We start from the raw sequence: 14,890 nt of genomic DNA, 5'->3' as shown, positions 1-14,890 counted from the left end.
ACCTCTTCAGAGGTGAATATACTGTGAGGTTGTTTTCACCACAAGTTACACACTTTAGTGACCTTTTTAGTAACCCCATCATTTGTTAACTAGGGATCATGCCATTTTACTCTGATTTCACACTGGTAAGTCACTCCGGATAAGAGCCTCTGCTAAATGCCTGAATCATAATCGTCTACAAAAAGTTATGAATTATTCATTACTATACTAGTACTTTGTTTGCACTCATTTCCCACTACGGAGGCACTGCAAGTGCAAGCTTGTGCGTCTGCTATTTTTTCTATGAACACATGGTGTGCTTTGAGATTTTTAGCTCGCCCGTCGGTGTCCCCGGGCACAAAAAAAAACGATCCGAAAGCAATTTAAAGCGTCAGTTTGTGCGTCTCCGGTTTCCCTCCGATGCGTTGCAAACCCAGCCTCACAGCACTCTGCGGGCATGAGAGAACGCACGGCAGAACGTGTGTTCACCGGTGGCAGCGGCATTACAATTTCACTCCCACAGGAGAAGCGATATAATCCCCTATGAGCATTCAGCAATGTCCCTATTCTAATAACTTTCTAAAATCTCCTCTGCGGTTTCCTGGAATCAGCGGCGCGGCAGCATTTCGGCGCTCAATATTCCAGGTGGTGCACGTTATGTGGCACCTTAACCCATTCAGGCCTGACGTCGAAATTTAAAAAAAAAAGTTTTCTAAATCATGACAATTTTCGGAAAGATTTGAGGCACATTTTAACGATTTTTCAAAAATAGCAGATCTACAAGTTCATAGCGCGCCACCGAGTGGCGCGCTATGAACTTGTAGATCTGCTATTTTTCAATAGCTAAATTATAACATAATGTTTAAAACACCAAAATGGGTTAATGGTTAATGTGGTTAAACGCTAACGTGACATGGATGCGTTCCAGGTCTCAATGGATTAACCCATGAAGACCTGAGGCCCGTTCTACAAATGCCTTCTAAATCAGGAGTTCTCACACTTGTTTGTGTCAAGGACCCCCAAAATCTTACTGTATATATTTGGCCGCCAAAGGTTTAGTGACAGGCGACCCCAGAAGATAAGATTTGTGTTAAGACATTTTTTAATTATTCAAAATATTTCTTACACTAACGCCGGTTACCATAGGGGGCGGTAGGTGACCAGAGAAATGGACGAAATAAGCAGATTAGAAGAGCTCTTGTTGTTATGTTTGATCCGGAAGGTGTCACACAGCTATACGAGCTAGCGATCCATTTGTTTAGCGGAAGCTCGAATTAATGTTTTATTAACTCATTCCATGCCACGGGACGCCTTTGGACGCCTCCCCTTTAAGCTCCGAACATAGTACTTTATAGATCTTTAAAAAAAATATTCTAAGGTAACAGATGTACAAGCTTGTAGATCTGCTTGCTATGTTTTGAGAACCACCGTTTTAAATCCCAAGAGGTTGACATGGCCGTTTTTCCGGTTTCAATGGCTTAATTCCTCGGGCCTCCTCCGTCTCATCTGATGCGGTTCATGTCTGCCGCCTCGGCTGGGTAGTGTTGCCTGTGCGGTCAGCAGGACGCGGGAATGTGTGTTTGAGATTCCAAGGCACGGCTTCTCAGCGGTCAGGCTGTCCGTCTCCCCCCATGGTGAAGGGAAAACGGCATGACAACAGATCTCACCCAGGGTTGGATTTGGGTTGGATTTGCTCATGGGGGACATGGCGGGTAAATCCAAGCCCCTGCTTATGATATCCCCTCTCCCATGGTCATTGATTTGTATGTCCGGTGCAGCAGGGATATGATTTATGCTTGCTTTTGGTCAGGCTGAATTAAATGCATAATAATTCCTTTGGGGAAATGCAGACTGAGGGCTCCGTCTTGTGCGATGCCTTATCCCTTTGTTTTTTTTAAAACTCTTTAAAATAGTGCAAATTGCCGATCTACGTCGACGCGTTGTGAGCTTGTAGATTGGCAATTTCCACTCAAAACCTAAAAACTCAATACAATAAAAAAGGCGTTTTCAAAATTTGTCAAGATTCATCAAGATTTTCATATCCAAAATGTCCACCTTCTGCTCATAGCTGGGAAGGAAACATCATAATCTCTGTGCACTTGCTGAAGAGTTTAACATTTTTGGCATTGTGTTGGGCTCGCTCCTTAGTTCTGTTTGCAATGAATCAAATATTGGATAGGTCCGTATATGGTTGAAGAACATTTTCAATGGATTCTGTTACTTTTGGGTATGCTTAATAACATTTTTTTGTGATTTACTGAAAATGGAAGTTACTCCTACAGTAGAACAACAACACTGTACTCAAGTAAAGTACTTCAATAAATCTCTGTTACTCTGTTACTTTTCACCACAGGGCCAGCCAGAGTGTGAGGTGGCGTCTGGACACCAGAGCATAAAACGGCCACAGAACAGAAGAGGACACAAGGCATCTCAGATAAAGAGCAGAAGGTTGCGACGCGCCAGTCCCCTGCCCCGCTGCCGCAAAACAACGTCCTTGATCGCAGACGCCGCCGGATGGGAAGGTCAGTGACATCACACGCGACCGCTCCGAATGACTTGCAGACTAATTATGGTCTCAACCTCCTGATCCCCCTCCGTTTGACTCCCCCTCCACCTCACCATACCTGACATTTACACCCGCGACATTTTCACAATCTCTTTTCAAATCTCTCTTCATCGTACCGCTCGCTCTCTCCCTCTCTGTCGCACGCACACACGCACGCACACACGCACGCATGCACGCACGCACGCACGCACACTGTGTCAGTGTGCCACACACAAATTATTTAGTACTGGTAGCCTTGAAAGACCTGGCATAAATTCAACCAACATTTTTAAACGCTTAAAACCCTATATACTACACTTTAAAAAAAAAAAGCTATGCAACTTTATATTAGAATGAATGCAACTTTTAAAATGACTTGTGTGTGTACCTAGTTTTGTTTGGTTTTTAGAAGGCCATTTAACTTCCCTGAATATATGACCTTTTTATCCATTGCTGCAAATCTTTATAATCTGTATAGCATGTTCTCATTTTCCGCTATAGGAGGAATACATTCAGTTGCCACTTTATTTGTTGCACCAGCCGTTCATTCATGCAAACATCCTTAGTTAGTTAGACTTTATTCATCCCCATGGGGAGATTCCTCCTCTGCATTTAACCTGTCCTAAACACTGATTCATACTTCGTCGTGCCACGGTGTTGTGCGCCTCGAGAATAGCAGACCTACAAGCTCACAACGCGTTGCGAATGTAACGCGTCGTGAGCTTGTAGGGCTGCTATTCTCAGCTGTTCTCGGCGAGCGATTAATTAGGCTTAACTAGGCTATTAAGAGCACCAGCATCTTAATGTCTCAATCCGTAGTGTTTTATGTTGGTTTTATGTAAAGCGCTTTGAATGACATAGCTTGTTGTTGAATGAATATCAGGCGTTAAACTGTGTGACGTGAGACATGTCCAGGTGTGCCGTAGCCCTTTGTGTCAACCACACAATATTATGGCAATATACAAACTTGTATACTGATCTGAGCTATCTTTTAATTTACAATATCGGTACATTCTCATTTCCCAATACACAGGACAATTCCTACATCATCATACATCATCATACATCATCATACATCATCCTACATCATCATACATCATCATACATCATCATACATCATCATACATCACATTCCGTGCTCAGTTACACACAAAGATATATACAGTATATACATTATACATCGCATGGATGTACCTGGGACGTATCCTCAGTGATGTATCGTAAGGTCATCAGGGTCTCCTCACGGAAGACACAGGCCGGGGCGCCAACCCAAACTGCTCCCCGGTGCTGTTTACATTCCGGCATATACATATTAACCCGTTCCTCTCCTGACATCCCTACTTTGGGCAGTTATAGAGCTATATTATGTGTATATGAATACAGGGTGACCTTGTTTAAAGACCTGTTATTCCGTATCTTTCTTTCTCTATCTCTCTCCACCTTTCTTGAAACTGAGAGTGATGGAGCTTGTATGACAAGAATCCCACAGAGGTAATTTATCAGCTTCAATGTTGAGTTCCACTTCCAATTTGTTCTGCTCATTTTGTTTTGTTTCAACACTTCCAGTTCCACTTGTTTGTCCTCTATCCTGTATGAGTTCTCTCTCCTGAATGGAGAGTGATTTCACTTAATTCAAATGTCACTTATTGTTTTGTTGTGATAATCCTCCCTACTATAGAGTGTGCTGACCATATAAGGAGTTCTTCCCTGTCCCCAGTTAATCCCTGGGGTCAAAAAATGAATCAGAATCCATATTTATTGTCACATCACATTACACGTAAGGTGGGTGAAGTTCACTATACATACAAGCTATTCTCTTTTCTTTCTTTTTGTAATATTGAACCAACTTCATTCCAAGTCAACGTTATCTCAGAGATCAATAAAACTGTCAGTCAAACAGATAGGCAGGCAAAAAACTTCACTTCAATTGTTTATTAAACAATAAACTGTGCTCTGCTCTCACCCGCCGCTCCAAAACCAATTTGGCAACACAAGAAAACGACAACAAAACAACGTGCTCCACATAGTAAAAAAAAGTGTGTGTGTGTGTGTGTGTGTGTGTGTGTGTGTGTGTGTGTGTGTGTGTGTGTGTGTGTGTGTGTGTGTGTGTGTGTGTGTGTGTGTGTGTGTGTGTGTGTGTGTGTGTGTGTGTGTGTGTGTGTGTGTGTGTGCACGCGCGCTCGCAGGATCTATCTCCATGGACACTGGTTTACTGCACGTCAGAGTTTCCTCCTCACTAGACCTCTCTTTCGGCTAATTCCCATCAGGGTCTGGTTTCCTTCTTGTTCCTGCGTCTTCCTCGGTGACTCCTGTCACCTGCATGTTGTCTCTCACCGCATACAGTATATTTGGCCTTCCGCTTCTCCTCTTACCTGACAGTTTCCATCTTTTAGCATTCTGCTCCCAATTTACCCCTCATCCCTCATTTTGCAAATGGGCAAATTATCTGAAACTCGCCTCTCTTTAATATTCCCCAACTTTCTAACCTGGGCCGATCCTCCAATGTAGTCATTCCGGATCTCTGGAACTGAGGTTCTACACTTTTTCAGCTTGAGACCCAAAAGATACATTTGGTGTCTCCCCCTGGACCCAGAAGGAAGGAAGGATGTCCGCACACCATATATTCTTAATACTTTCAGCGCCATTGCCGACGATTAAAGTCAATTGAAGCCTAATTTTGATACTGACGCTTAACGCCATTGCCGACGGCCTTCGGCAATTGGGCTTTTATAGCGCGTTCGATTGCTCGAGCCATAATGCTACTCACGTTAGCCGGTTAGCTAGCTGTGTTGTTAGCACAGCACTGGATCGCCCATCTTAGATCGTCGTCGCCATAAGAATCCATTCTATCCATTTCTTTCAATCGCCTGTATCTCCTATTCCTTGTCCCAGATGGCATTTTGGTAAAAACAGCGTTTCTTTGACGGCACAGATCTGACGATGTAGAGCTCTCCAGAGCTCCGGTCTGGATTCAGATTGTAAACAAGGCCTGCCTAGCTCCGTGTAGATTCCAAGGTTATGACTACTGCTCATGGACCGGAAATGGTGGCTTTTCAAAATAAGAGCTCAAATAAAAAAAATGCTGGCGTGAATTAGATCCTAATTTTTCAATAAGTGTTAAGCTCCCAGTACGTTTACCAGTAAGACGCCCTGAGGGCGAGAAGCAACCTCGCCCTAGATGAGGTTAGATGAGGTCAGTGTCGTGATCTTCATATATGGAGATGGACAAATTTGGTGGTGTGACGTGTCATGAGGCATGACCATATATGGAGGTGTGATGTCACAAGGCGTGACCATATATGGAGGCGTGATGTGACTGATGTCACGAGGCATGACCATATATGGAGGTGTGATGTCACTAGCCGTGACCACAATGGCGCGACGTGACACACGGAAATGCAGGTTTCATAGTTAATGCGACCTACAGTCGCAATTAGAGGATTCAACGTTTCGACCCTTCCGGGTCTTCGTCAGGAATCAATCCCCCTGGACCCACACATAACAAATACATTATGAATGAATCACCAAAACTGAAAAATGATTGCATGATTCAATGACCAAGAGTATTAGGGCAAAATGTGCCAATGAGGCCGATTTTAAACATGCGGTGGAGTTTATTCCTTCGCCTACTGGCAAAGTTTCACGCCGAAAGTTTCACAGTCAGACACACAGACTGACACGGCAAAAACATACTGTTATCTCCACCCATGTGGCGTCCCTATTTTGGGCATGTCATAGACATACTGTAGATGGGGAAAAAAGAAGAAAGAAAGAAATAACAGATCTGCAAGATTGCAACGCATCAACTGACACATTTTGTCAGTATTATGACTGATATTTTTGGTCAATTTTGAATATGGCTTAAGCCTATACTTCACACCCAGATCTATACTTGGTCCTGTCATTTCCCCCCTCTACACAAAATCTCTTCACCGAAAATAGGCCATATATTATTTTGTATCCTCCTTCCTATGACATGCCCAGCATAAGAATGATAGGGATCATGTGGCTAAGCAGTTAATGACATATTTCCTCATCAGCCAGAGAAAGAGGCTGTCGGAAACGCAGCAGGGATCCCCAGAAATGAGCAGATAGAATCTCCGGTCACAGTGCAGATGACGTGAACTTAATGTGATCGTCTGAGGCCCCCCTGTTGGCTGCTTCTCAGGTGATGTTCAGTCTCTTTCATTAGAACTGACAGCCTTGAGCTCTTTAGGAAGAATTGTTGTAGAATTATACCTTTTATATTATCTTCAGCTTTTGCCTAATATGTTCTGATGTTTGGCACATTTTAAGGGTCTATTGTCTATTGTTTTTGGCACAGCCTGGTCCCTAAGACACACGCAGATTCTCTCTTTTAGTGAGTTTAACGATAGTCTGATGATCCCTGTGTTTGTGGCAGAACTACTTTACCACTGCCATGTGAGTCTTAATGCACTTCTCCCGATGATATCATGTATTAAAGACACCACCAGGTCGAATGAAGTGCCTCCGACTCTGTTTGCCTCATCAATTACAGATTGATCCAGAATTCCTTGACAACTCCATTCAGCTACAAATCAGTGTGATGATTCCTCGTTCTCTCTCTCTCTCTCTCTCTCTCTCTCTCTCTCTCTCTCTCTCTCTCTCTCTCTCTCTCTCTCTCTCTCTCTCTCTCTCTCTCTCTCTCTCTCTCTCTCGTCCTGGCCTCGGGGCTAATTCTCGCCCCATACATCATCATTTAATCCACCATAAACAGACGCTCCAAATAGAACGAGCATGGGGAAAGGGTGTTATCAAATTAATCTCAATAATTGGCCCGAGCTTGTTTGGAGCGCTCCACCGCGCCCCACTCATCCTGGACAGCTTAATGAAGCTGTGACCTCCCATAAGAGGAGGGTTGGGCAGGCGTGCCCCGGCGAGTGTACAAGCACGCGTTTTACCTCCGGTTTTGACGCGTCTCGAGTTGAGGCCTAATTTGTAGTCCGTCGTATTGTCGTGCGCCGAAGATAGCTGATATGCAAGCTCACAGCATGTCGCACCTGCGCTGCGTTGTGAGCTTGCATATCGACTATTTTCGGCACACGGCAAGAAATCTGAATATATAAGCCAAACGGGCAGAGGCCACGACAAACTCTGCTCCTAACCCCAACACTCATAAATCAGCAAAGCTGTCACCCCTAATCCTGATTCTAGCCAACTTCCCCCAGGTCTGGTGCTGGCGTTGAATTATTCATGTTTCACTAATAGAGATACTAAGTAAGATTTTACATTTTCCATACATATATAATGCGACCAATTATCCTCGATGAATCATTCAGGAAGAGCTCATGGGAAATGTAGGCACAGGAACGAAGCGGTGGTTTAGGTTGGTGGCGGCAGGGGAAGCTTTAGCCTACTTGCTGCTCGGAGCAAAAGTTGTGTCTTTTTCCACTTCAAATCCACAAACCGATTAATGATGGATGGTCCAATTACATTCGCTTGGCAGATACATTAGATATAAAACTATCTTCTGTCTGAGAGAGAGAGAGAGAGAGAGAGAGAGAGAGAGAGAGAGAGAGAGAAAAAAACACCATCTCTAATGAATAGCTTTGTGTGTCCCTTTGTCCGTAATATGTCCCTATGGGTGTTTGGAGTACGACCTATTGACCCTGATGAGGAGTCACTAAAACCCTTATGTGCGCACTCACTCACTTTCGGGCAGTGCGTTAGAATTTAAATTGACAGGTATCAGTCAAAAGGGAGACATCGAAGAGGAAGGATGGATGGGGAAGGATCAACATATGGGATGTCAGAACAGGTCAGCTCCATATATGGAGATCTAAGGGTTTGAGCTCAGATGTAGAGTTGCTGGCCAATATTGATGACATCAGGATCTCCATATATGGGCTTAATATTGATGACATCAGGGATCTCCATACTTCAGGGATCTCCATCCCTAATGATGTCACGTGATGTCATGGTCATGCCTGGGGTGACCAACCAACCAAACAACTGACAGGAAATGCACGCTTTCATAGTTAACCGTGACCTGCGGTCGCAATAAAAGTATAGTTGCACCGCTCACAGTTCGTTTTACTATTTTGAAAAACATTTTGAAATAGCTGATCTACAAGCTCACAACCAACGTGCTGATGTAGATAGAAGGCACCGGTGAAATTGGCGCCATTTGTTTACACCGACAAAGGCGGTCCAGCTGCAGAGAAATCAGGTCCAGTTCACTAAGTCTAGTTTAAGTGGTTAACAACCTCAATTATATGAGCTGTTTGAACTCGCGAGATGTGTGTGATTGATGAATTCCCAAAAATAAGGAACAAAGTCCCCCCCCCCCCCCCCCCCCCCCCTATCAGTTTAATCAAGGACACGTCTTTTTGTTTCCAAATAAGGGACGATTCTCTACCCTGGATCTGACGTTGAGAAACAGATTTTGATGGATGGATACAGTAGACGTCTTTATGGGGAAATTCAGGCACCAGAGACGGCACAGCAGTAAAGGTTACAGAGGAATAACATCACAATAAAGACACCCTCAAACAAATCGGAATAAAGAATACGTCTGTATACTCCCTATACAATCATCCCACCTGGTGCAGTACAAGACCCAAGCCAAGCAGGCATCAAAAAGGCTGATTCAGCCTGAGTCCAGTGTTGCCATGTCTGCTTATGAGCTTGTTTTTCTGTTTGATTGCTTGTAAATATTGTTAGTTGTGAGTTGACTATTTTTGGGGCTTATTTCTAAATCTTAGGTTTAAGCTTTATATTTTTTTACTATTTTCCTACATTTTTATCCCACAATTTTGTAACCAACTTTTTTTCACCGGTGCCAATAAGCTAAGCTATAGTCCTGGGCGCTACTCTCCCTCTGCCAACCTGCTGGGTTAGTACTTTGTTGCAGGGAGGGAAACCCCATACTGGACACGAATTGTGTTTAAATGTTTTGAATTAAACAAAAACAAAGTGTGTGGATGTGACGCGTTGTAAGCTTGTAGATCAGATATTGTCAAATAGCCTTGGCCTAGCGTCGCTTCTTTGGGTCTTGCTTATTATATAGACCTGGTTGCTTATTTCTGTTTGGAAATGTGGCAACACATGCTGAGACGAGCCATAGATGAGATGAAGGATTGAGGACACTATGGGAGTGCTGTGGCCGGCTGGCTTCCCATAATAGATTAAAGGTGATTGGATAATTCTTTGCTTGACTGATTTCTCCAAGTGTTCAGATGTTTGGCCATTCTAAAAGGAAATCTGGTCACTATTGCTTGGGAATAAAGGGGAATCGTGCTTTATATAATGTGAAAAAAGAATGTGTCATTAGCATTCTCCTTCCACTCCGACCCCTAGATAAGTGCATCCCTGTGACTTGTGGACCATACCATATGACTGTTGTCGGGTAGAAACCTTGTATCTCCATATCTTTTCATGTTTAATTGATTTATCATTTTCATAAATGGATGCTTATCCTATGTTATTGATTGATTGAACAGGATAACACACACAGCGTTTCCATTGTGGTCCATTATGCATAGGATCCTGTGTATTCAATTAATCAAAACATTTAGACAGGCATTTCTGGTGTTAAAGCTATCATGTATACATTTTTCTTAGATGTTTCCTTTTCGTTTTTCTTTTAGGTTGTATGGCCTCAATTACACCCAAACAACCTGGACTTTGAAAATTCAGTGGATTTTCTGTGGTCTGGGGTTTTATCTGTGTGCTCCGAAGACTGCAAAGAAAAAAATAACAATTTGCCAGCAGATGTCACTGTTGAGGGATATAGCTTGTCAATCATACCAATTAGAGGTTCAGTATCAGTATCTTGCTCAAGAACACTTCAACACTAAGAGGGTGTTTACACAGAGACGATCCGCAGTCAAACCGCATAACTTTTTTAACGTTTTGACCTTTCATCTACACACTGCCGACCAAAACGTTGAATGAATCCGTTCATTTTTGAAACCGGGTCCCAGAGTGGGTAAATATGAAACCGCAACTTTTGCGCCACTGTGTGGACGTCCGAATCCGCATATTTCCTGAACCGATGACGCAAGAGCCCACATGTGTTTTAAGACGCATGCGCCACCCCCGAACAATAATAAACAAAGATGGCAGCACCCAGCGTTGCATTTGTCCTGCAGAAAATAGTTAATAGTTAGGGCTTTTACAGCAAAATGTACTGCTCCTACACACCACCACCGTTGGCAACAAGTGGACATGGGAATAGCATTCTCCTGTCTGTTTTTGTTTACATCGGAGCGGTTGCAGTGTTGCCAGACTGTGTGAGAGAAATAAGCAACCAGGTCTATGAAAACAACCCCAAAAGCAACCAGCTTATTTGAGAATAGCAGTTCTACAAGTTTGCGTCGTGATGCGACGCGTTGTGAGCTTGTTGATCTGACATTTAAAAATATATATCATGGAAAACAAAGTGACAAATGTGGAATATTTTTTAAACAGAACAAAAAACGAACTTCTGATTGACCAGATGACAATAAATATATTTTTTCTCTTTTCTCTTACTGTAGATAACCAAGTGTTCTATTTTTTAATTAGAATACTTTTGTTGTATTTTTATATAGTCCAATCTGTAGCCTATTTAGGAAAATCTATACAATCATGTCCTAAATGTTTTATTGTAGTCTATCTTGTAGCCTCTATAGGTAGCCCATTGGGCTACTTGCCTGCCTCATCCAGGCACTTTCCCTTTTCTGTATTTTTGTATGTTTCATTATTTAGTGTTTATAATGTGCTAAATAAAATAAAATAAAATCATAGGAAACAAGACCAAATAATCAACTATACACTTAACAAGCCAAAAAAGAAGCCCAAAGATGCTTATAATAAACAGACATGGCAACACTGGCATCATGTCTACTTCTCTCTTTTTGGGGCTTTGTGCCAGCTAGTGCTACAGCACCACCTATACACTCTGGCCATATATACTACAGGCGCATTCAGGGCCGTGTGCAGTTTTGGTTGTTGTAGTGTAGACAGATAGGTTAATTGATTCGATTAAGTGTATACGGTCAACTTTTTGACACCGACTCTGTGATATCTTTTGAAACGTCTCTGTGTAAATGGGGTCTAACTCTGGGGGAGCCCGGGTTCGAACTGGCAACCTTGCGGTTACCATCCAGCCACTCTACCCCTGAGCCCCAGGGGCCGGGATTAGTGGATGTTGCATGGTCCACAGGCAAAAAGGAGCACTTTTTGAGCCTAGTTATTCAGAAAACCCTTGACCACAGAAAATCCACTGAATGTTCAAAGTTCAGGGTTTTTTTGGGTGCATTTGAGGTGTGAAAACCTGTAGAAAATAAAAGGCACCAAACCTTTAAATGAATCCCAGCTGCGGAACAGGTGCTCTTTAAAAAAATATATAGGTCTATTTATTTATTTGGCTGTCATGCCTTTATTGATAGTACAGTAGTTTGATAGGAAATGGGAAGAGAAATAGATGAGGAGTGACACACAGCAACATTTGCCTCTGAAAATAGGAAATCCTCCAGTAAAGTAAAAGAAAAATCCTCAACATTGTGCTTAAGTAGAGTAAATGTACTTAGTTACTTTACACCACTGCTGAGAAGTAATGTTTTTTGGACATAGGAGGTTTCCTGTCCGACAGGGTGGACATGGCCCTTGCCTTTCCATTGCATTCAAAGCCCCCTGCTCAGGGTCTGCATTCTCTGCACACAGACATTGCATCAACTGTGATCCCAGTGAGCGTGTATGAGTTCCACTCTCACCGCATCACAGAGCCGCTGTGAAGCCAGCTTTGTACCACACATACATGCGTGCGTGCGTGCGTGCGTGCGTGCCTGCGTGCGTGCGTGCGTGCGTGCGTGCGCACATTTTTTGGGGTTTCCCTCTGGAGCTGTGGAAGAAGCACATGAATACAGAGCTAATGACAAATTACCATTAGTCAAGAGTGTATCCAGTCATATCTTTTTGCCCTTGCTACATAATTAGAAATGATTATTTGTTACATTGTTTTTTTTATTGTTTATTTTATATTAAAGTGAAATATCCCCTTTAACATAGTTTTTCTCCTGCTGCTTTAATGAATTGAAGTCACAAAATACTTGGACGTTTATGTATATGTGCTGTATACTATGGGAATGTCCATTGAATACAAGGACCGTTTCAGTCCAACAAAGGTCTTGTGGACTTTCTGTCCTTGGTTAAAACATCGTCTTACACAAATGACAAATTCCCAATGACAATGAGCATCTTCCATGGCTTTCATGGCATTGGCATCTTCCATGGCTTTGGCATCTTCTATGGCATCATCTTCTATATCATCCTCATCCTCCTCCATATCACCCTCATCAAAATCCTCAGTCTCTTCAGCCTCTGGGATGTCTTCAACCTTTTTGGTCTTAAGAAGATCTTCAACCTTTTCGGGTCTTAAAGAGATCTTCAGCCTTCACAGGTTTAGGGACATCGTTAAAGATGTTTTGGGGGCAGGGGCTTTAGGCTTTAGACTTATCCTCGGCTTTCACATTTAGCAATGCTGCCGCATCAGTAGTGGCCAACACAGCGAAAAGAATGAGAATGTAAAACAAAAGCTGTCAGTAGTTGTATATATGACTGTATGCCGTTGGATGTGCTACAGGGATAGTTATAAGAACATTGAGCGTAATCCTCATAAAGGACTGTGGTTCTCAGCCTTTCCTGGATCAGGCCCCACTTGAAAATCTCAAAAACACACCGATGTGACCACTGACCACGGTAGCCTATATCGGCTGCCATCTTAAAGGAACTACAACATGCATTTTAAAACTGTTTATAATATTTAATATATTGTTTATGTCCCTCAAACATATTTCTAATTGTTTGAGCCTAAATCACCACTCTATAACCAGTACATGTCATTTCTTTCTGGCTTCTGTTTTAGCTGCAGTCCCACAATGTCCTGAGGTGGGGCGCTGTGTATGCAAATTGTTTTATCTTTGAGTCATTATAATACTGATGCTAGATAAACCCAGGCTTGTTTCCATTCCATGCCAGCTTGGAAAATCAACAATTACGGACATTGTAAACAAAGTGGAAATGCAAATTTGGACCTGAAGAGGGGGAGGAATTATACAAAGTAGGCTGGTAACCCTTTCTTTTACAGTACAGTAATAACCATGAAATTACATGGTAATTACATGGTTATTACAAGGTAGTAAGGAGTAAATACTGGGTATTTACTAGGTAATTACATGGTAACTACAGGGTAATAAACACAACAATTACTAGGTAATTATCAAGTATTTTCTTGACTACTACCCGGTAATTACCATGTAATTATGAGTATTTACCAGGTAATTACATGGTAATGTAACCAGTAATTACTATGAAAACGAATCAGTAATTACTAGGTAATTATCAAGTATTTTCTTGACTACTACCCAGTAACTACCATGTAATTATGAGTATTTACCAGGTAATTACAGGTATTTACATGGTCATGTAACCAGTAATTACTATGAAAACTAATCAGTAATTACTAGGTAATTATCAAGTATTTTCTTGACTACTACCCAGTGATTATTAGTATTTGCCAGGTAATTACATGGTCATGTAACCAGTAATTACTCAGAAAATACAAGGTTTTCCCCAGTAAGTACTAGGTAATCCTTATGTATTTTCCTGCCAACTACCAGGACATTTTAACCTATATACTAGGTAGTTACCAGTTAATTACACTGTAAATACTGGATAATGGCCATGTAGTTACCTAGTATTTACTATACAATTCACTGACGACTACCAGGTATTTACCCATGAATTATTGAGCCAAGTGTTGACCGTGAGGCTGTTAATGACGGTATTTACATTGTAATTACCAGATATTAACCTGATAACTACCATGTATTACCCAGTCCATTACATGTTAACTACAGGGAAATATACCCAGTAAGTACTAGGTAATTATCATGTCTTTTCTTAACTACTACCCGGGAATTACCATGTAATTATGAGTATTTATTATTGATTCATGCCTTATCAATCAACTGGTGCAGTGGCCGTGCGGGTGTTAATGACTATTTACATTGTAATTACCAGATATTAACCTGATAACTACCATGTTTTACCTGGTAATTACTCGGCATTTACCCAGTAACTAGAACATATTTAACCGGTAATTACCTGCTATTTACCCAGTAAGTGTGATTTGTATTTACCTAGTATATACTAAGTAATTAAAGTGGAACTGTGACTGTAAAAGAAAGCGTGGTTTGTTTCCATATTACTACCTGGTACTTTCAGTATTTACACAGTAATTACGGTAGAACTGGACTGTAAAAGAAAGCGTGGTTTGTTGCCATGATATTACTTGGTTACCTAGTACTTACTGGGGAAAACTTTGTATTTTCTGAGTAATTACTGGTTACATGACCATGT

At 42.0% G+C, this 14,890-nt stretch overlaps 1 protein-coding gene across 1 annotated transcript in view; it reads left to right on the top strand.

Annotated features, from left to right (window-relative positions):
* Window positions 1-14,890, top strand: part of LOC306940981 (uncharacterized protein) — a 121,102-nt gene that overhangs the window by 61,328 nt on the left and 44,884 nt on the right. Inside the window, exon 3 of the mRNA XM_079526284.1 lies at window positions 2,333-2,501. Coding sequence (XP_079382410.1) covers window positions 2,333-2,501 — 169 coding nt within the window. The remainder of the gene's footprint in view (window positions 1-2,332; window positions 2,502-14,890) is intronic.

The sequence above is a fragment of the Electrona antarctica genome (assembly GCF_951216825.1).
Source record: "Electrona antarctica genome assembly, chromosome: 17".
NCBI classification, from domain to species: domain Eukaryota; kingdom Metazoa; phylum Chordata; class Actinopteri; order Myctophiformes; family Myctophidae; genus Electrona; species Electrona antarctica.
Note: the sequence above shows the minus strand (reverse complement) of the source record. Positions and strands in the feature narration are given on the sequence as shown.